Source organism: Scyliorhinus torazame, chromosome 25, assembly GCF_047496885.1.
Source record: "Scyliorhinus torazame isolate Kashiwa2021f chromosome 25, sScyTor2.1, whole genome shotgun sequence".
NCBI lineage: Eukaryota > Metazoa > Chordata > Chondrichthyes > Carcharhiniformes > Scyliorhinidae > Scyliorhinus > Scyliorhinus torazame.
The window spans coordinates 35,546,504-35,570,022 of record NC_092731.1 but is presented as its reverse complement, the minus strand read 5'-3'; the positions used below and the strand labels follow the sequence as shown (position 1 = coordinate 35,570,022).

Here is a 23,519-nt window from a genome sequence, read left to right as displayed (position 1 = left end):
TATCCCATGCCACTCCCCTGCCCTCTCCCCATTACCCTGCACATTTTCCTTTTCAGATAACAATTTTATTCCCTCTAGAATGTGTGGATTGTATCTGCCTCCACCACACCCTCAGGCAGTATATCCCAGACCCCAATCACTCACTGCCTGAAGATGTTTCTCTTTCATGTTGCCATTGCTTCATTTGTGACTTACCTTAAATCTGCAACCCTCTCGTTCTCGATCCTTTCACAAGCGGGAACAGTTTCTCCCCATCTACTCTGTCGAGACTCCTCATGATTTGGAACATCTCTGCCAAATCTCCTCTCAATCTTCTCCTCTCCAAGGCAAGCAGCCCCCAGTTTCTCTAGTCTATCCACCTGCAAGTACCTGAACTCATTCCCTCTCGCCAGCCCAAACTTCTCCTCTAACGCCCTCATGCTCGGGAAGCTCCCTTCCAAGGACAAATCCCCCATCCTCTCTATCCCAGCCCTCCGCCATGCTCGGAAACCCACCGCCCATATTCCCCGGGGCAAACCGGTGATAGTCGCAGTTTGGGGACCAAACCGATACCCTCACTACCCCCATGTGCCTTCTCCATTGGCCCCAGATCCGCAAAGTCGCTACCACTATAGGGCTGGTGGGGTACCGAGCTGGCGGGAGCGGCAGGGGCGCCGTGACCAGGGCTGCCAAGCTGGTGCCCCTGCACGAAGCGGCCTCCATTCGCCCCCAAACCGACCCCGCACCCACCATCCACTTCCTTATCATAGCTATGTTGGCCGCCCAGTAGTAGTTACTAAAGTTTGGCAGCACCAGCCCCCCCTCCCCTCGATTCCTCTCGAGCATCAACCTCCTCACCCGCGGGGACTTCCCCACCCACACAAATCCATTCACGACCTTTCGTAGTTTCCTGCAGTCATGGGCAGAGCAGGCTCCATACCAAGCTGTGATACAACCAGTGTAGCGCACAATGACTTACGAGAGACGAATAGAGATGAAGTCGATGAGGCTTTATTAAGCGTGACTTGTTCCCCGCAGTTCAGCAACAGACTGGAGCTGCGGGGCGAACTCCTGGTTCTTATACTCCGCCTTCAGGGCGGAGCTAGAGATCAACAGCCAACCAGGACCCGGGATCTGTCAGCCAATGGCATCACGGCTTCACAGTCCCACATGACCCCTAATGCATACTACCACAACCAGAAAGAATGCTTTCTATGGAGCATCTGTAGAAGTTGGTGAGGGTCGTAGCTGACATGCCAAATTTCCTTCGTCTTCTGAGAAAGTAGAGTCGTTGGTGGGCTTTCTTAACTATAGTGTCGGCATGGGGGGACCAGGACAGGCTGTTGGTGATCTGTACACCTAAAAACTTGAAGCTCTCGACCCTTTCTACTTCATTCCCATTGATGCAGACAGGGGCATGTTCTCCACTATGCTTCCTGAAGTCGATGACAATCTCCTTCATTTTGTTGACATTGAGGGAGAGATTATTGTCGTCGCACCAGTTCACCAGATTCTCTATCTCATTCCTGTACTCTGTCTCGTCATTGTTTGAAATCCGACCCACTACGGTGGCGTCACCAGCAAATTTGAAAATCGAGTTGGAGCGGTGATATGCCATCAATAAACACACGACGAGCGGTGAACGTAACTGAGGCTTTAATACACTAAACAGCAAGCCTCCTGGCCTCTGGTCCCGAACTGGGTCGGAGGCGGAGACTAGCCACCTTTATACATGAGCCCGAGGGGAGGAGCCACAGGCGGAGCTTGCAGGGACAAGCCCAGGCATGTAACAACACAACACAATGCAATACAGTGGTTTACCACAAGGGGACTTTGGCCACACAGTCATAGGTGTACAGGGAGTACAGTAGGGGGCTGAGGGCACATCCTCGTGGGGCACCGGTGTGGAGGATGATCGTGGAGGAGGTGTTGTTGCCTATCCTTACTGATTGTGGCCTGTGGGTTAGAAAGTTCAGGATCCAGTCACAGAGGGAGGAGCCAAGGCCAAGGCCACGGAGTTTGGAGATGAGTTTCGTAGGAATGATGCTGTTGAAGGCTGAGCTGTAGTCGATAAATAGGAGTCTGTAATTATCTACCTACCTCCGCCCTTTCATACCTTTATGGAATTCCATTAGATAACCCTTGGATTCCTCTATCCCAGGGAAGAGAGCCCATCCTGGTTACTCTCTCGTGATGCTAGGCATGTTTGTTTATTGACGTATTGGTGAAAATGAGGCCCTGGGTGTTTGTCTGCCGTGGTCTAACTGTGCTTCTCTCTCTCTCTCTTCACAGTCCCTGGAAAGCACTCGTCGTATGCTGCAGCTGGTGGAGGAGGTACTGTGTCAGAAAGTTTAATTTATTTTATCTGTCACCTAATGAACGCGCCACCAAATTCCTGTAACAATTTGTAAGCAAGACATACTAGAGGTTTTTACGACCCGTCAAAATGGTCCTATGTCATTGGGGGTGTGGGGGGGGGGGTGGCACGATGGCACAGTGGTTAGCACTGCTGCCTCACAGCGCCAGTGACCCGGGATCAATTCCAGCCTTGTGTGATTGTGTGAAGTCTGCACGTTTTCCCCGTGTCTGCTCCGGTTTCCTCCCACAGTCCAAAGATGTGCAGGTTAGGTGGATTGGCCTTGATCAATTGCCTCTTGGCGTCCAAAGATGCACATTTTAGATGGTGTTACAGGGATAGGGAGGGGGATAGGGCCTAGATAGGGTTCTCCTTCAGAGGGTGGGTGCAGACTCGATGGGCCGAATGGCCTTTTTCTGCATTACAGGAATTCTATCGTCAGCGTGGGACATGCTACTGGCTGCAAGACTGGCATCTGGCCACACACCACAAGGGACAGTGGGTTTGTACAATGATGGGGATTGAATAGCCATTGTCTTAGATTTACCTGTGGGACAGGATATCACTGACACACCGAGACCTGCAACAGTGGGACTGACCGGGAATCAATGACATTATCCATACTATTCACTAGCTGCAGCTTCTCTGCACTATCCCATAATCAATACTGGGTTGCATATATCCACTTCCTGTGTTAACCAATGTCAGCCAGGGCATCTGGAATATCCTCCGCTCCCCTGGGTTAGGGAGCGGCTACAAGCCAGAGTTCCTGCTGCCAGTCTCCCAATATCTCCTGTTGGGAAATGTTCCAGTGCGGGAGAGTCGGATTTACCAGTCATTTTCACACTGACCACGCTTGTTAACTCTGGTTCGACAGGTACTCTGTCACATGACCTTCCACCTCCACGTGGTCACATGGCCCTGTTTCCCGCCTCTCCAACATTTTGTAACACATAAAAGTGTTCAAAGAAAAACGCACAATTACCTTTAACGCTCCAAATGGATTTCCTCCCAAGTTGCTGGTAGCAGGGACCAGATGTGCAGCACGGTGGCACAGTGGTTAGCGCTGTTGCTTCACAGCTCCAGGGTCCCAGGTTCGATTCCCGGCTTGGGTCACTGTTATAACCTGCCTGCTTACCATTGGCTGGGGACTAATGACAATCCCACAATCCTGTGGGAGTATGAGCTTCCCCAATGAGGGGGGCGGAGAAACCATTAGTAAACTCCAAGTATAAATAAAGCTGGCCAGTTGAGGAACCAGCAGGAAGGAGTGTGCAGCAAGGAAAGTTGCTGCTGCTGTTATATATATATATGTTATTGTAAATAAATGTTATTACTTTGTATCCTTAAAACTCGTGCTGGATTCTTCGTGGCCCTTACAAAACTGGCGACGAGGGTTAAAGTGAATAGCTGTCTATACTGCTGAAGCCACCTCCCTGGATTTTTGTTGGATACAGGTTGGGAGTTGTTTTCTATTATACCATGCCTCTGTACGGACGTTTGGATGTTTTTGATGCTGCGCTGGAAAGTTGGAACCAGTACGCACAAAGGATGCGTTACTATTTCCGGGCAAACAATATCACCGAAAACGAGCGCCAGGTGGTCATATTGCTCACCGCCTGCGGCCCGCATACGTTTGGGGTGATTAGGAGCCTTACGTACCCAGCTGCGCCGGACACCAAAACGTTTGATGAACTTGTGAATATAGTGGGGCAACATTTTAACCCAACCCCGTCTACGATAGTCCAGCGTTACCGGTTTAATACCGCTGAGAGGACCCCTGGAGAATCCCTTGCCGATTTTCTATCCCGGCTACGCAGGATTGCGGAATACTGTGACTATGGTGAGACCTTGTCAGAAATGTTACCCGACCGTTTGGTTTGCGGTATTAACAATGCGGCCACCCAGAGAAAGTTGTTAGCTGAGCCAACATTGACTTTTCAACAGGCAATTCAAATAGTATTGTCCCGAGAGAGCGCAGAACGAGGAGTGCAGGAGCTACAGGGAATGGAAGTGCATGCCTTGGGGCGCAACCCCTTCCATCCGAAAACGTCCCCCCGCACTCCTGCGGTACCTTGGGCGAGGCGACATCCGGATCGACGCCAGTGGCCATCGGACATTCCTCCCCGAAGGGAGCCTTCTCCAGAACCAATGGATGAGGAGCCATGTCCGTGTCAAACTTGTAGGCGCCGACCCCGTCGCGGACGCCGGTCCTGGGGGCGCCAGACCGTTGTTCCGACCGAAACTGGGACCAGCCCAGGGGCGTAACTGGGACCAGCCCAGGGGCCGTAACTGGGACCAGCCCAGGGGCCGTACCTTCCATGTGGGTGAACCTGCGGCGACTACTCCTGAGGACGTGGAGACGGAGGACGACTGCCTGCAGCTGCATTGTGTGGCAGCTCCCCGTGTGGCCCCCATTAAGGTGACAGTACGGGTCAATGGTCACCCGCTTGAGGTGGAGTTGGACACTGGCGCAGCGGTCTCCGTGATCGCCCAGAGGACATTCGACCGCATCAAGCAGGGTATACAGACTCTTACATTAACTGACTCACAGGCCAGGTTGGCCACCTACACGGGGGAACCACTGGACATTGCAGGAACTACAATGACCCCTGTTGTTTATGGACGCCAGGAGGGGCGTTTCCCACTTATCGTGGTGCGCGGCCATGGGCCCAGCCTGTTGGGTCGGGACTGGTTGCGCCATTTGCGGTTGCAATGGCAGCACATCCTCCAAACAGTTTCTGAAGGGTTGACTGAGGTGCTAGGACGATAGCCAGATGTATTCCAGCCTGGTTTGGGAAAATAAGAGGGGCCGTAGCCCGTATCCAAGTTGAACCAGGAGCCACGCCGCGCTATTTCCGGGTGCGCCCGGTGCCTTTCGCCTTGCTCAAGAAGGTAGAAGGGGAGCTCACTCGTTTGGAGAGTTTGGGTATTATCAGGCCCGTCCGTTTTGCTGACTGGGCAGCACCAATTGTACCTGTAATGAAGCCAGATGCCACAGTTTGCTTGTGTGGCGACTATAAACTTACAGTGAATACGGCTTCCCGACTCGACCGATATTCAATGCCTCGCATAGAGGATCTCTACGCGAAGCTTGCAGGTGGACTCTCGTTCACAAAATTAGATATGAGTCACGCCTACCTGCAGTTGGAGCTGGACCCTGCCTCCCGACCATATGTAACGATTAATACACACCGGGGCCTGTATGAATATACACGGTTGCCCTTTGGAGTATCCACTGCCTGCGCTATTTTTCAACGTGTTATGGAGGGCATTTTGAGAGGTTTACCACGTGTTGCTGTCTACTTAGATGACGTTTTGATTACAGGGACGTCGGAGCAGGAACATTTGGAAAATCTGGAGGCTGTCCTTAGACGCTTTTCGGAGGCTGGAGTCCGTTTACGTCGCACAAAGTGCGTATTTCAGGTAAAGGAAGTAGTCTACCTGGGTTATTGGGTGGACCGCGAAGGTTTGCACCCCGTCGCAGAGAAGGTGCGTGCGATTCAACAGGCCCCCGCCCCGACTGACACTTCGCATCTTCGTTCTTTTCTCGGTCTCGTAAACTATTACGGAAAGTTCCTCCCCAATCTGGCAACTACGCTGGCCCCCTTGCACCTGCTGCTAAAGAAAAATCACACCTGGGTTTGGGGTCAGCCGCAAGAAACCGCTTTCCGGCGGGTAAAGCAACAATTGTCGTTGTCTGGGTTACTAACCCACTATGATCCGGGAAAGCCTTTGCTCGTCACATGTGATGCATCCCCGTATGGTATTGGGGCCGTCCTGTCCCACAAGATGGAGAACGGGGCCGAGTGACCGATAGCTTTCGCCTCCCGCACATTGACTGCAGCAGAGAAAAAGTACGCGCAGATCGAGAAGGAGGGCCTGGCAGTGGTTTTTGCGGTGAAACGCTTCCACCAGTATGTGTATGGCCGCCATTTCACTATCGTGACTGATCATAAGCCCCTGCTGGGACTTTTCAGAGAGGATAAGCCAACACCGGCCATTGCCTCCGCACGGATCCAGCGCTGGGCTTTGTTGCTTGCTGCATGCGAGTATTCTCTGGAGCACAAACCAGGTACGCAGATAGCAAATGCCGACGCACTGAGCCGATTGCCTTTATCGACCGGCCCCATGAGGTGGTTGCAACCCTAAATTTTATGGACACCTTGCCTATCACGGCATCACAGATCCGTGAGTGGACCCAGACGGAGCCAGTCCTGTCAAAGGTTCGGCACATAGTCCTATATGGTGGGCAGCATAGACAGCTCCCAGGCGAGTTGCGGGCATTTCCCTCCAAGCTGTCAGAATTCAGGGTGGAAGACTTGTGGGGGACGCGTGTGATTGTCCCGGAAAAAGGCCAGGAGCTGATACTGAGTGACTTGCACAATTGGCATCCAGGTGTGACCAAAATGAAAATGTTGGCCCTGGGTTATGTCTGGTGGCCAGGCCTCGACACCGACATTGAGAAGGTGGCCCAAAACTGCTCCATTTGCCAGGAGCATCAGAAGCTTCCGCCGGCCGCGCCCCTACATCACTGGGAATGGCCAGGGCGGCCTTGGGCACGCTTACATGCAGATTTCGCAGGCCCTTTTCAGGAATCCATGTTCCTTCTATTAATTGACGCCCAGTCTAAATGGCTGGAGGTGCATAAAATGCAGGGGACAACGTCCTGCGCAACAATTGAAAAGATGCGTTTGTCCTTTAGCACACATGGCCTCCCCGAGGTGCTGGTCACGGATAACGGCACTCCATTCATGAGTGAGGAGTTTGCGAGGTTCATGAAGGTGAACGGCATACGCCATATCCGCACTGCCCCTTACCACCCGGCTTCAAATGGGTTGGCAGAGCGCGCAGTGTAGACATTCAAAAGAGGACTAAAGAAGCAGTCTTCCGGGTCAATGGACACGAGACTGGCATTTTGTTTACGTATAGGACCACCCCCCATGCGGTGACTGGGGTAGCTCCCGCAGAACTCCTAATGGGCCGGAGACTTCGCACCCGCCTTAGTATGGTTTTCCCGGACATTGGCGCAAAAGTACTCCGCACACAAGAACGGCAGGGACAGGGATTTTCTCGGCATCGGCCGATTCGGCAGTTTGCGCCCGGTGACCCAGTGTTCGTTCGGAATTTTGCTGGTGGTGCCCAGTGGGTCCCTGGCATAGTCTTTCACCAAACGGGCCCTATATCTTACCAGGTGCAAGCCCAGGGTCGTCTCCAGCGCAAACATGTAGACCACGTTCGGTCCAGAAGATTATCCCCTCCAAAGTTCCCCCGCCCCCGGAGCTCATTTCTACAGCCGCAGAGACCAGAGACAAGGGAAGGTAGTCCTCACAATCTTCCACTGGTGCCTCACTCAAAGCCTGCGCAGGTCGTTACAGAACCAAATGGAGATAGAGACGCTGACATGACGGAGGTAGCAGACTCTGACTCCGAGATGGAGACACAGGACGCATCAGAGGGGGAATCCTCGGGTCCACGGGCCGTGGATGTACAACCGTTACACCGTTCATCACGGAAGCGCCGGTCTCTGTCTCGTTACACGCCGCCTAATCCAGCGCCGCGTGCAAATGGTGTCCGGCCAGCGGCAAAACGAGTCTAACGCCCTCCTTCGCCAGGGTCTTCGGTGGATTCCTTGGACTTTGCGGGGGAGGGATGTTATAACCTGCCTGCTTACCATTGGCTGGGGACTAATGACAATCCTACAATCCTGTGGGAGTATGAGCTTCCCCAATGAGGGGGGGGGGGGGGGGGGGGCGGAGAAACCATTAGTAAACTCCAAGTATAAATAAAGCTGGCCAGTTTAGGAACCAGCAGGAAGGAGTGTGCAGCAAGGGAAGTTGCTGCTGCTGTTATATATATGTTATTGTAAATAAATGTTATTACTTTGTGTAGCGCATCGAGTGAAGTCGATGAGGCTTTATTAAGCGTGTCTGTTCCCCCGCAGCTCGATAGTAAACTGGCCTGCGGGGGAAGACTCCGGCTTCTTATACTCCGCCTTCAGGGCGGGGCTTGAGGTCAACGGCCAACCAGGACCCGGGATCTGTCAGCCAATGACATTAGGGCTTCCAGTCCCACATGACCCCCAATACATACTACCACACTTTGTATCCTTAAAACTCGTGCTGGATTCTTCGTGGCCCTCACAAAAGTCACTGTCTGCGCGGAGTCTGCACGCTCTCCCCGGGTCTGCGTGGGTTTCCTCCGGGCGCTCCGGTTTCCTCCCACAAGTCCCGAAAGACGTGCTTGTTGGTGAATTGGACATTCTGAATTCTCCCTCCGTGTACCCGAACAGGCGCCGAAGTGTGGCGACTAGGGGCTTTTCACAGTAACTTCATTGCAGTGTTAATGTGAGCCTATAAAGATGATTATTACTATTATTATTCATCTTAATTCTGACTGAACCGTTTGAAAAGATTTCAGCTGATCAGAGAGAAGCAGCCTGGATTTGTTAAGGGGGGGGGGCGGTCACGCCGACAAACCTGATGGAATTTTCTGAAGAGGTGACTACAGTAATGGTCTGGGGAATGTCTGGGATGTTATTGCTCCGGGCTGCCAGGAAGCATTAAGTTCCTCTTTCGAAGGCTGCTAGTTAAAAATTGCAGCCCATGGAAATGAGGATTGATTATCGATCCGGAAATTGGCTGAGGCCTCCAGACGGAGACAGGTCAATAAAGTAAAGCCGACGCAGGCCCAGATGACCAGAGGCTGCTTTCCCCTTGGAGGGGGGAGAGATGACTGGTGGTGATTTAACCCGAGGTTCACCACACCTCAGGCAAGGTTGAGACGGTTAATAACCTCGGCCGGTTCGGGAATTGAATCCCCTGCTGTTGGCCTCGCTCCGCATCACAAGCCGGCCGTCCAGCCGACTGAGCTAAACCCCATTGACAGGCGTCAGGAGCAGAGAATCCCGCTGGCAATGAACGGTGCGCTGCCTCCCGCTGCCGTGAAACACGCGCCTGGGAGAATTCAACCCAGGATACCCAGCTACCTGAGGAGATGAGCGGCCAATGATTACGGTTTAACGGGTGTTTTCCGAGAGGAAAGTGAGGGTATGGGGGCACAGAGCTTCCGGGAGGGAATTCTGGAGCCGTGCTTCAGCGGAGGAAGTTCCTGATCATCCAGTATTGGGTGTCGGACAAGTATTCTGAGCGTTGAGAAACAGGGGAGGGGTCGCGAGAGGCGGTGCTGAGCTAGGGTTGGGTGTCGTTAGCAAACGGGTGGACATAGCCTTAATGTGGGGGAGGGGAGCAAGGGGAGGGGAGGGGGAGGTGAGGGTAAGAGGCAGGACAGGGCAGGGGTAGGGTACCGGAGGCGAGGGCGAAGGGCAGTGCAGGGGAGGGGTACCGGAGGGGCAGGACAAGGGAAGGGGTAGGGGAGGGGAATGTGAGTGGCAGGACAGAAGAGGGGGCAGGGGAGGGGGAGTGGTAGGAGGAGGGTAGGGGGGCAGTGGGTGAGGGGCAGGACAGTGGAGAGGTAGGGGAGAGTGAGGGACAGGACAAGGGGAGGGGAGGGGTAGGAGAGAGGTAGGAGAGGGTGAGGGGTAATACAAGGGGAGAGTGAGGGGCAGGACGAGGGAGGGGAGCGGTAGGGGAGAGTGAGGGACAGGACGGGGGGGGAGAGGTGTAGAAGGAGAGGTGAGGAGTAGGGAAGAGTGAGGGACAGGACGGGGGGGGAGAGGGTGAGGGCAGGCAAAGGGGAGGGAGGGTGGGGGCAGAGCTCTAACTGTTGACTCCACGTTTGAAGATAAGGATGTCTCCAACTGTAGGCCCATGGTTCAAACTCAGGCTATTGATTGGCAATATTAGGCCCCAGCCTTTATTGATGTTCACTGGTTCAGGTACAGGTTTCCTCACAAAGGTCTGACAGGTTAATCTGCTAATTATAATTTAAGTCAATGTTTATTTTGGGATTTCAGACCATCTGTGCCTGCTCGCCCTCCTGTACAGACCATCGCAATATTGACCTGGCCCGAATTGTTCACTTCCCGAGCCCTGTCTCTGATTACGCCCCCCCCCCCCCCCCCCCCGCCCCCCCCCCCGCCCGTCTCCCTCACCATCTCCCCCATCTGATTTGGTGGCTCTCTTTTCCACCAGTGCCGAGTACAATCAGCCCTTCTCCCTGACTTCACAGCACCAGCCCCACCTCGGCCCCACCTCGACCCCACCTCGGCCCCACCTCGACCCCACCTCGATGCCTCCTTCACTCACCAGACTCACTTCCTTGCGCTGGTCCACGTCGATGTGCCTCGACGCAGTGCTCAGTGATCGCCCTGCTCTCTCCATACCTACACTGACCCATTTACACAAAAACAGTAGACAGGGATCTCTTTTCCCATTGTCAAAATCCCAGTGCCGAACGGAGCTGCAATCTGGGAACAGTGGCACAGTGATTAACACTGCTGTCTCACAGTGCCAGGGACCCGGGTTAGCACTGCTGCCTCACAGTGTCAGGGACCCGGGTTACCACTGCTGTCTCACAGTGCCAGGGACCCGGGTTAACACTGCTGTCTCACAGTGCCAGGGACCGGGTTAACACTGCTGTCTCACAGTGCCAGGGACCCGGGTTAACACTGCTGTCTCACAGTGCCAGGGATCCGGGTTAACACTGCTGTCTCACAGTGCCAGGGACCCGGGTTAACACTGCTGCCTCACAGTGTCAGGGACCCGGGTTACCACTGCTGTCTCACAGTGCCAGGGACCCGGGTTAACACTGCTGTCTCACAGTGCCAGGGACCGGGTTAACACTGCTGTCTCACAGTGCCAGGGACCCGGGTTAACACTGCTGTCTCACAGTGCCAGGGATCCGGGTTAACACTGCTGTCTCACAGTGCCAGGGACCCGGGTTAACACTGCTGCCTCACAGTGTCAGGGACCCGGGTTACCACTGCTGTCTCACAGTGCCAGGGACCCGGGTTAACACTGCTGTCTCACAGTGCCAGGGACCCGGGTTAACACTGCTGCCTCACAGTGTCAGGGACCCGGGTTAACACTGCTGCCTCACAGTGTCAGGGACCCGGGTTACCACTGCTGTCTCACAGTGCCAGGGACCCGGGTTACCACTGCTGTCTCACAGTGCCAGGGACCCGGGTTAACACTGCTGCCTCACAGTGTCAGGGACCAGGGACCCGGGTTAACACTGCTGCCTCACAGCGCCAGGGACCCGGGTTAACACTGCTGCCTCACAGTGTCAGGGACCAGGGACCCGGGTTAACACTGCTGCCTCACAGCGCCAGGGACCCGGGTTAACACTGCTGCCTCACAGCGCCAGGGACCAGGGACCCGGGTTAACACTGCTGCCTCACAGCGCCAGGGACCCGGGTTAACACTGCTGCCTCACAGCGCCAGGGACCCGGGTTAACACAGCTGCCTCACAGCGCCAGGGACCAGGGACCCGGGTTAACACTGCTGCCTCACAGCGCCAGGGACCCGGGTTAACACTGCTGTCTCACAGTGCCAGGGACCCGGGTTACCACCGCTGCCTCACAGCGCCAGGGACTCGGGTTAACACTGCTGCCTCACAGTGCCAGGGACCCGGGTTACCACCGCTGCCTCACTGTGCCAGGGACCCGGGTTAACACTGCTGCCTCACAGTGCCAGGGACCCGGGTTAACACTGCTGTCTCACAGTGTCAGGGACCCGGGTTAACACTGCTGTCTCACAGTGCCAGGGACCCGGGTTAACACTGCTGCCTCACAGTGCCAGGGACCCGGGTTAACACTGCTGTCTCACAGTGTCAGGGACCCGGGTTAACACTGCTGTCTCACAGTGCCAGGGACCCGGGTTAGCACTGCTGTCTCACAGTGTCAGGGACCCGGGTTAGCACTGCTGTCTCACAGTGCCAGGGACCCGGGTTAACACTGCTGTCTCACAGTGCCAGGGACCCGGGTTAACACTGCTGTCTCACAGTGTCAGGGACCCGGGTTAGCACTGCTGTCTCACACTGCCAGGGACCCGGGTTAGCACTGCTGTCTCGCTGCGCCAGGGACCCGGGTTAACACTGCTGTCTCACAGTGCCAGGGACCCGGGTTAGCACTGCTGTCTCACAGTGTCAGGGACCCGGGTTAACACTGCTGTCTCACAGTGCCAGGGACCCGGGTTAACACTGCTGTCTCACAGTGCCAGGGACCCGGGTTAACACTGCTGCCTCACAGTGCCTGGGACCCGGGTTAACACTGCTGTCTCACAGTGCCAGGGACCCGGGTTAACACTGCTGTCTCACAGTGCCAGGGACCCGGGTTAACACTGCTGTCTCACAGTGCCAGGGACCCGGGTTAACACTGCTGCCTCACAGTGCCAGGGACCCGGGTTAACACTGCTGTCTCACAGTGTCAGGGACCCGGGTTAACACTGCTGTCTCACAGTGCCAGGGACCCGGGTTAGCACTGCTGTCTCACAGTGTCAGGGACCCGGGTTAACACTGCTGTCTCACAGTGTCAGGGACCCGGGTTAACACTGCTGTCTCACAGTGTCAGGGACCCGGGTTAGCACTGCTGTCTCACACTGCCAGGGACCCGGGTTAGCACTGCTGTCTCGCTGCGCCAGGGACCCGGGTTAACACTGCTGTCTCACAGTGCCAGGGACCCGGGTTAGCACTGCTGTCTCACAGTGTCAGGGACCCGGGTTAACACTGCTGTCTCACAGTGCCAGGGACCCGGGTTAACACTGCTGTCTCACAGTGCCAGGGACCCGGGTTAACACTGCTGTCTCACAGTGCCAGGGACCCGGGTTAGCACTGCTGTCTCACAGTGCCAGGGACCCGGGTTAGCACTGCTGTCTCGCTGCGCCAGGGACCCGGGTTAACACTGCTGTCTCACAGTGCCAGGGACCCGGGTTAGCACTGCTGTCTCACAGTGCCAGGGACCCGGGTTAACACTGCTGTCTCACAGTGCCAGGGACCCGGGTTAACACTGCTGTCTCACAGTGCCAGGGACCCGGGTTAACACTGCTGTCTCACAGTGCCAGGGACCCGGGTTAGCACTGCTGTCTCACAGTGCCAGGGACCCGGGTTAGCACTGCTGTCTCACAGTGCCAGGGACCCGGGTTAGCACTGCTGTCTCACAGTGCCAGGGACCCGGGTTAACACTGCTGTCTCACAGTGCCAGGGACCCGGGTTAGCACTGCTGTCTCACAGTGCCAGGGTCCCGGGTTAACACTGCTGTCTCACAGCGCCAGGGACCCGGGTTAACACTGCTGTCTCACAGTGCCAGGGACTCGGGTTAGCACTGCTGTCTCACAGTGCCAGGGACCCGGGTTAGCACTGCTGTCTCACAGTGTCAGGGACCCGGGTTAGCACTGCTGTCTCACAGTGCCAGGGACCCGGGTTAGCACTGCTGTCTCACAGTGCCAGGGACCCGGGTTAGCACTGCTGTCTCACAGTGCCAGGGACCCGGGTTAACACTGCTGTCTCACAGTGCCAGGGACCCGGGTTAGCACTGCTGTCTCACAGTGCCAGGGACCTGGGTTAACACTGCTGTCTCACAGTGCCAGGGAACCGGGTTAGCACTGCTGTCTCACAGTGTCAGGGACCCGGGTTAACACTGCTGTCTCACACTGCCAGGGACCCGGGTTAACACTGCTGTCTCACAGTGCCAGGGACCCGGGTTAGCACTGCTGTTTCACAGTGCCAGGGAACCGGGTTAGCACTGCTGTCTCACAGTGCCAGGGACCCGGATTCGCACTGCTGTCTCACAGTGCCAGGGACCCGGGTTAGCACTGCTGTCTCACACTGCCAGGGACCCGGGTTAACACTGCTGTCTCACAGTGCCAGGGACCCGGGTTAGCACTGCTGTCTCACAGTGCCAGGGACCCGGGTTAGCACTGCTGTCTCACAGTGCCAGGGACCCGGGTTAGCACTGCTGTCTCACAGTGCCAGGGACATGGGTTAACACTGCTGCCTCACAGTGCCAGGGACCCGGGTTAACACTGCTGTCTCACAGTGCCAGGGACCCGGGTTAGCACTGCTGTCTCACAGTGTCAGGGACCCGGGTTAGCACTGCTGTCTCACAGTGCCAGGGACCCGGGTTAGCACTGCTGTCTCACAGTGCCAGGGACCCAGGTTAGCACTGCTGTCTCACAGTGCCAGGGACCCGGGTTAACACTGCTGTCTCACAGTGCCAGGGACCCGGGTTAGCACTGCTGTCTCACAGTGCCAGGGACCTGGGTTAACACTGCTGTCTCACAGTGCCAGGGAACCGGGTTAGCACTGCTGTCTCACAGTGTCAGGGACCCGGGTTAACACTGCTGTCTCACACTGCCAGGGACCCGGGTTAACACTGCTGTCTCACAGTGCCAGGGACCCGGGTTAGCACTGCTGTTTCACAGTGCCAGGGAACCGGGTTAGCACTGCTGTCTCACAGTGCCAGGGACCCGGATTAGCACTGCTGTCTCACAGTGCCAGGGACCCGGGTTAGCACTGCTGTCTCACACTGCCAGGGACCCGGGTTAACACTGCTGTCTCACAGTGCCAGGGACCCGGGTTAGCACTGCTGTCTCACAGTGCCAGGGACCCGGGTTAGCACTGCTGTCTCACAGTGCCAGGGACCCGGGTTAACACTGCTGTCTCACAGTGCCAGGGACCCGGATTAGCACTGCTGTCTCACAGCGCCAGGGACCCGGGTTAACACTGCTGTCTCACAGTGCCAGGGACCCGGGTTAACACTGCTATCTCACAGTGCCAGGGCCCCGGGTTAACACTGCTGCCGCACAGCGCCAGGGATCCTGGTTAACACTGCTGTCTCACAGTGCCAGGGACCCAGGATAACACTGCTGTCTCATAGTGTCAGGGACCCGGGTTAACACTGCTGTCTCACAGTGCCAGGGACCCGGGTTAACACTGCTGTCTCACAGTGCCAGGGACCCGGGTTAACACTGCTGCCTCACACTGCCAGGGACCCGGGTTAGCACTGCTGTTTCACAGTTTCAGGGACCCGGGTTAATACTGCTGTCTCACAGTGCCAGGGACCTGGGTTAGCACTGCTGTCTCACAGTGCCAGGGACCCGGGTTAACACTGCTGTCTCACAGTGCCAGGGATCCGGATTAACACTGTTGTCTCACAGTGCCAGGGACCCGGGTTAACACTGCTGTCTCACAGTGCCAGGGACCCGGGTTAACACTGCTGTTTCACAGTGCCAGGGATCCGGGTTAACACTGCTGTCTCACAGTGCCAGGGACCCGGGTTAACACTGCTGCCTCACAGCGCCAGGGACCCGGGTTAGCGCTGCTGTCTCACTGTGCCAGGGACCCGGGTTAACACTGCTGTCTCACAGTGCCAGGGACCCGGGTTAACACTGCTGTTTCACAGTGCCAGGGACCGGGTTAACACTGCTGTCTCACAGTGCCAGGGACCCGGGTTAACACTGCTGTCTCACAGTGCCAGGGACCCGGGTTAACACTGCTGTCTCACAGCGCCAGGGACCCGGGTTAACACTGCTGTCTCACAGCGCCAGGGACCCGGGTTAACACTGCTGTCTCACAGTGCCAGGGACCTGGGTTAACACTGCTGTCTCACTGTGCCAGGGACCCAGGATAACACTGCTGTCTCACTGTGCCAGGGACCTGGGTTAACACTGCTGTCTCACTGTGCCAGGGACCCGGGTTAACACTGCTGTCTCACAGTGCCAGGGACCCGGGTTAACACTGCTGTCTCACAGTGCCAGGGGCCCGGGTTAGCACTGCTGCCTCACAGCGCCAGGGATCCAGGTTAACAGTGATGTCTTACAGTGCCAGGGACCCGGGTTAGCACTGCTGCCTCACAGTGCCAGGGACCCGGGTTAGCACTGCTGCTTCACAGCGCCAGGGACCCGGGTTAACACTGCTGTCTCACTGTGCCAGGGACCTGGGTTAACACTGCTGTCTCACAGTGCCAGGGGCCCGGGTTAGCACTGCTGTCTCACAGTGCCAGGGACCCGGGTTAACACTGCTGTCTCACAGTGCCAGGGTCCCGGGTTAACACTGCTGTCTCACAGTGCCAGGGACCCGGGTTAGCACTGCTGCCTCACAGTGCCAGGGACCCGGGTTAACACTGCTGTCTCACAGTGCCAGGGACCGGGTTATCACTGCTGTCTCACAGTGCCAGGGACCCGGGTTAACACTGCTGCCTCACAGTGCCAGGGACCCGGGTTAACACTGCTGTCTCACAGTGCCAGGGACCCGGGTTAGCACTGCTGTCTCACAGTGCCAGGGACCCGGGTTAGCACTGCTGTCTCACAGTGCCAGGGACCCGGGTTAGCACTGCTGTCTCACAGCGCCAGGGACCCGGGTTAACACTGCTGTCTCACAGTGCCAGGGACCCGGGTTAGCACTGCTGTCTCACAGTGCCAGGGTCCCGGGTTAACACTGCTGTCTCACAGCGCCAGGGACCCGGGTTAACACTGCTGTCTCACAGTGCCAGGGACCCGGGTTAGCACTGCTGTCTCACAGTGCCAGGGACCCGGGTTAGCACTGCTGTCTCACAGTGTCAGGGACCCGGGTTAGCACTGCTGTCTCACAGTGCCAGGGACCCGGGTTAGCACTGCTGTCTCACAGTGCCAGGGACCCGGGTTAGCACTGCTGTCTCACAGTGCCAGGGACCCGGGTTAACACTGCTGTCTCACAGTGCCAGGGACCCGGGTTAGCACTGCTGTCTCACAGTGCCAGGGACCTGGGTTAACACTGCTGTCTCACAGTGCCAGGGAACCGGGTTAGCACTGCTGTCTCACAGTGTCAGGGACCCGGGTTAACACTGCTGTCTCACACTGCCAGGGACCCGGGTTAACACTGCTGTCTCACAGTGCCAGGGACCCGGGTTAGCACTGCTGTTTCACAGTGCCAGGGAACCGGGTTAGCACTGCTGTCTCACAGTGCCAGGGACCCGGATTAGCACTGCTGTCTCACAGTGCCAGGGACCCGGGTTAGCACTGCTGTCTCACACTGCCAGGGACCCGGGTTAACACTGCTGTCTCACAGTGCCAGGGACCCGGGTTAGCACTGCTGTCTCACAGTGCCAGGGACATGGGTTAACACTGCTGCCTCACAGTGCCAGGGACCCGGGTTAACACTGCTGTCTCACAGTGCCAGGGACCCGGGTTAGCACTGCTGTCTCACAGTGTCAGGGACCCGGGTTAGCACTGCTGTCTCACAGTGCCAGGGACCCGGGTTAGCACTGCTGTCTCACAGTGCCAGGGACCCAGGTTAGCACTGCTGTCTCACAGTGCCAGGGACCCGGGTTAACACTGCTGTCTCACAGTGCCAGGGACCCGGGTTAGCACTGCTGTCTCACAGTGCCAGGGACCTGGGTTAACACTGCTGTCTCACAGTGCCAGGGAACCGGGTTAGCACTGCTGTCTCACAGTGTCAGGGACCCGGGTTAACACTGCTGTCTCACACTGCCAGGGACCCGGGTTAACACTGCTGTCTCACAGTGCCAGGGACCCGGGTTAGCACTGCTGTTTCACAGTGCCAGGGAACCGGGTTAGCACTGTTGTCTCACAGTGCCAGGGACCCGGATTAGCACTGCTGTCTCACAGTGCCAGGGACCCGGGTTAGCACTGCTGTCTCACACTGCCAGGGACCCGGGTTAACACTGCTGTCTCACAGTGCCAGGGACCCGGGTTAGCACTGCTGTCTCACAGTGCCAGGGACCCGGGTTAGCACTGCTGTCTCACAGTGCCAGGGACCCGGGTTAACACTGCTGTCTCACAGTGCCAGGGACCCGGATTAGCACTGCTGTCTCACAGCGCCAGGGACCCGGGTTAACACTGCTGTCTCACAGTGCCAGGGACCCGGGTTAACACTGCTATCTCACAGTGCCAGGGCCCCGGGTTAAACACTGCTGCCGCACAGCGCCAGGGATCCTGGTTAACACTGCTGTCTCACAGTGCCAGGGACCCAGGATAACACTGCTGTCTCATAGTGTCAGGGACCCGGGTTAACACTGCTGTCTCACAGTGCCAGGGACCCGGGTTAACACTGCTGTCTCACAGTGCCAGGGACCCGGGTTAACACTGCTGCCTCACACTGCCAGGGACCCATGTTAGCACTGCTGTTTCACAGTTTCAGGGACCCGGGTTAATACTGCTGTCTCACAGTGCCAGGGACCTGGGTTAGCACTGCTGTCTCACAGTGCCAGGGACCCGGGTTAACACTGCTGTCTCACAGTGCCAGGGATCCGGATTAACACTGTTGTCTCACAGTGCCAGGGACCCGGGTTAACACTGCTGTCTCACAGTGCCAGGGACCCGGGTTAACACTGCTGTTTCACAGTGCCAGGGATCCGGGTTAACACTGCTGTCTCACAGTGCCAGGGACCCGGGTTAACACTGCTGCCTCACAGCGCCAGGGACCCGGGTTAGCGCTGCTGTCTCACTGTGCCAGGGACCCGGGTTAACACTGCTGTCTCACAGTGCCAGGGACCCGGGTTAACACTGCTGTTTCACAGTGCCAGGGACCGGGTTAACACTGCTGTCTCACAGTGCCAGGGACCCGGGTTAACACTGCTGTCTCACAGTGCCCAGGGACCCGGGTTAACACTGCTGTCTCACAGCGCCAGGGACCCGGGTTAACACTGCTGTCTCACAGCGCCAGGGACCCGGGTTAACACTGCTGTCTCACAGTGCCAGGGACCTGGGTTAACACTGCTGTCTCACTGTGCCAGGGACCCAGGATAACACTGCTGTCTCACTGTGCCAGGGACCTGGGTTAACACTGCTGTCTCACTGTGCCAGGGACCCGGGTTAACACTGCTGTCTCACAGTGCCAGGGACCCGGGTTAACACTGCTGTCTCACAGTGCCAGGGGCCCGGGTTAGCACTGCTGCCTCACAGCGCCAGGGATCCAGGTTAACAGTGATGTCTTACAGTGCCAGGGACCCGGGTTAGCACTGCTGCCTCACAGTGCCAGGGACCCGGGTTAGCACTGCTGCTTCACAGCGCCAGGGACCCGGGTTAACACTGCTGTCTCACTGTGCCAGGGACCTGGGTTAACACTGCTGTCTCACAGTGCCAGGGGCCCGGGTTAGCACTGCTGTCTCACAGTGCCAGGGACCCGGGTTAACACTGCTGTCTCACAGTGCCAGGGTCCCGGGTTAACACTGCTGTCTCACAGTGCCAGGGACCCGGGTTAGCACTGCTGCCTCACAGTGCCAGGGACCCGGGTTAACACTGCTGTCTCACAGTGCCAGGGACCGGGGTTATCACTGCTGTCTCACAGTGCCAGGGGACCCGGGTTAACACTGCTGCCTCACAGTGCCAGGGACCCGGGTTAACACTGCTGTCTCCCAGCGCCAGGGACCCGGGTTAACACTGCTGTCTCACAGCGCCAGGGACCCGGGTTAACACTGCTGTCTCACAGTGCCAGGGACCCGGATTAGCACTGCTGTCTCACAGTGCCAGGGACCCGGGTTAGCACTGCTGTCTCACACTGCCAGGGACCCGGGTTAACACTGCTGTCTCACAGTGCCAGGGACCCGGGTTAGCACTGCTGTCTCACAGTGCCAGGGACCCGGGTTAGCACTGCTGTCTCACAGTGCCAGGGACCCGGGTTAACACTGCTGTCTCACAGTGCCAGGGACCCGGATTAGCACTGCTGTCTCACAGCGCCAAGGACCCGGGTTAACACTGCTGTCTCACAGTGCCAGGGACCCGGGTTAACACTGCTATCTCACAGTGCCAGGGCCCCGGGTTAACACTGCTGCCGCACAGCGCCAGGGACCCTGGTTAACACTGCTGTCTCACAGTGCCAGGGACCCAGGATAACACTGCTGTCTCATAGTGTCAGGGACCCGGGTTAACACTGCTGTCTCACAGTGCCAGGGACCCGGGTTAACACTTTTGTCTCACAGTGCCAGGGACCCGGGTTAACACTGCTGCCTCACACTGCCAGGGACCCGGGTTAGCACTGCTGTTTCACAGTTTCAGGGACCCGGGTTAACACTGCTGTCTCACAGTGCCAGGGACCTGGGTTAGCACTGCTGTCTCACAGTGCCAGGGACCCGGGTTAACACTGCTGTCTCACAGTGCCAGGGTTCCGGATTAACACTGTTGTCTCACAGTGCCAGGGACCCGGGTTAACACTGCTGTCTCACAGTGCCAGGGACCCGGGTTAACACTGCTGTTTCACAGTGCCAGGGATCCGGGTTAACACTGCTGTCTCACAGTGCCAGGGACCCGGGTTAACACTGCTGCCTCACAGCGCCAGGGACCCGGGTTAGCGCTGCTGTCTCACTGTGCCAGGGACCCGGGTTAACACTGCTGTCTCACAGTGCCAGGGACCCGGGTTAACACTGCTGTTTCACAGTGCCAGGGACCGGGTTAACACTGCTGTCTCACAGTGCCAGGGACCCGGGTTAACACTGCTGTCTCACAGTGCCAGGGACCCGGGTTAACACTGCTGTCTCACAGCGCCAGGGACCCGGGTTAACACTGCTGTCTCACAGCGCCAGGGACCCGGGTTAACACTGCTGTCTCACAGTGCCAGGGACCTGGGTTAACACTGCTGTCTCACAGTGCCAGGGACCCAGGATAACACTACTGTCTCACTGTGCCAGGGACCTGGGTTAACACTGCTGTCTCACTGTGCCAGGGACCCGGGTTAACACTGCTGTCTCACAGTGCCAGGGACCCGGGTTAACACTGCTGTCTCACAGTGCCAGGGGCCCGGGTTAGCACTGCTGCCTCACAGCGCCAGGGATCCAGGTTAACAGTGATGTCTTACAGTGCCAGGGACCCGGGTTAGCACTGCTGCCTCACAGTGCCAGGGACCCGGGTTAGCACTGCTGCTTCACAGCGCCAGGGACCCGGGTTAACACTGCTGTCTCACTGTGCCAGGGACCTGGGTTAACACTGCTGTCTCACAGTGCCAGGGGCCCGGGTTAGCACTGCTGTCTCACAGTGCCAGGGACCCGGGTTAACACTGCTGTCTCACAGTGCCAGGGTCCCGGGTTAACACTGCTGTCTCTCAGTGCCAGGGACCCGGGTTAGCACTGCTGCCTCACAGTGCCAGGGACCCGGGTTAACACTGCTGTCTCACAGTGCCAGGGACCGGGTTATCACTGCTGTCTCACAGTGCCAGGGACCCGGGTTAACACTGCTGCCTCACAGTGCCAGGGACCCGGGTTAACACTGCTGTCTCCCAGCGCCAGGGACCCGGGTTAACACTGCTGTCTCACAGCGCCAGGGACCCGGGTTAACACTGCTGTCTCACAGTGCCAGGGACCCAGGATAACACTGCTGTCTCACTGTGCCAGGGACCCGGGTTAATACTGCTGTCTCACAGTGCCAGGGACCCGGGTTAACACTGCTGTCTCACAGTGCCAGGGACCCGGGTTAACACTGCTGTCTCACAGTGCCAGGGACCCGGGTTAACACTGCTGTCTCACAGCGCCAGGGACCCGGGTTAACACTGCTGTCTCACAGCGCCAGGGACCCGGGTTAGCACTGCTGCTTCACAGCGCCAGGGACCCGGGTTAACACTGCTGTCTCACTGTGCCAGGGACCCGGGTTAACACTGCTGTCTCATAGTGTCAGGGACCCGGGTTAGCACTGCTGCCTCACAGCGCCAGGGACTCGGGTTAACACTGCTGTCTCACACGCCAGGGACCCGGGTTCGCACTGCTGCCTCACAGTGCCAGGGACCCGGGTTAACACTGCTGCCTCACAGTGCCAGGGACCCGGGTTAACACTGCTGTCTCACAGTGCCAGGGACCCAGGATAACACTGCTGTCTCACAGTGCCAGGGACCCGGGTTAGCACTGCTGTCTCACAGTGCCAGGGACCCGGGTTAACACTGCTGTCTCACAGTGCCAGGGACCCGGGTTAGCACTGCTGTCTCACAGTGCCAGGGACCCGGGTTAACACTGCTGTCTCACTGTGACAGGACCCGGGTTAACACTGCTGCCTCACACTGACAGGGACCCGGGTTAACACTGCTGTCTCACAGTGCCAGGGACCCGGGTTAACACTGCTGTCTCACTGTGACAGGACCCGGGTTAACACTGCTGTCTCACTGTGACAGGACCCGGGTTAACACTACTGCCTCACAGCGCCAGGGACCCGGCTTTACACTGCCGCCTATCTGTGCCACGGACCCGGGTGAGCACTCCTGCCCCACACTCTAACCTCTCCTCCTGCTCCCCACATTCTCCTTACTTCCTGCACCCTGCACGCTCCCAGTTTTCCTGCCTCCCTGCCCACACCCTCTGCTCCAAACGCCCCCCCACCGCTGTCTCCTTCTCATCCAGCATTTCGCCCGCATACTCTGCCCCTCTTCCTCAGCCGCAATATTTCCCACTCTTCCCAGATCCCGCATTGTTTCTCCAGCCCCTCCTACCTCTCACTCTCCCTCCCCCTCCCTCCCATCCTGGCCCCTACCAGAGCCTCCTCCCACCCTCGTTCCCCATTTTCTAGCCACAGATATGACCCCACACCCGACAATCCGTTTTCAATATTTCTCGGAGTTCAATATTGGTCAGGATCAAACTCCCCTCGTCATTTTGAACTTGTTCCCCGGAATCTGTTGACCTCAGAGGGCAGGAGAACTTTGTGTAACCACTCATCTGAAAGCTGGTGTGTGTGACGGTGCAGACCTCCGACAAACTGGCCCTGCGTGTGCCAGTCTGCAGCTGGGTGGCGCTGCCACACACACTGGCACTGTGTGTGCCAGTCTGCAGCTGAGTGACACTGGGTGACACTGCCACACACACTGGCACTGGGTATGCCAGTCTGCAGCTGGGTGGCACATGGTAACGCTGCCACACACACTGGCACTGGGTATGCCAGTCTGCAGCTGGGTGGCACTGGGTAACGCTGCCAGACACACTGCAACTGGGTATGCCAGTCTGGAACTGCGTGACACTGGGTAACGCTGTCACACACACTGGCACTGGGTATGCCAGCCTGCAGCTGGGTGGCACTGGGTAATGCTGCCACACACACTGGCACTGGGTATGCCAGCCTGCAGCTGGGTGGCACTGGGTAACGCTGCCACACACACTGGCACTGGGTATGCCAGTCTGGAACTGGGTGGCACTGGGTAACGCTGCCACACACACTGGCACTGGGTACGCCAGTCTGCAACTGGGTGGCACTGGGTGACACTGCCACACATACTGGCAACGGGTATGCCAGTCTGGAACTGGACCGCACTGGGTAACACTGCCACACACACTGGCACTGGGTATGCCAGTCTGGAACTGGGTGGCACTGGGTAACGC

The 23,519-nt window shown here is 57.4% G+C and overlaps 1 protein-coding gene across 1 annotated transcript in view; it reads left to right on the top strand.

The window, feature by feature from the left end:
* LOC140402481 (synaptosomal-associated protein 25) overlaps nucleotides 1–23,519 on the top strand; it is a 209,997-nt gene that overhangs the window by 95,240 nt on the left and 91,238 nt on the right. The window contains exon 2 of the mRNA XM_072490305.1: nucleotides 2,272–2,313. Within this exon, the coding sequence (XP_072346406.1) occupies nucleotides 2,272–2,313 (42 nt within the window). The remainder of the gene's footprint in view (nucleotides 1–2,271; nucleotides 2,314–23,519) is intronic.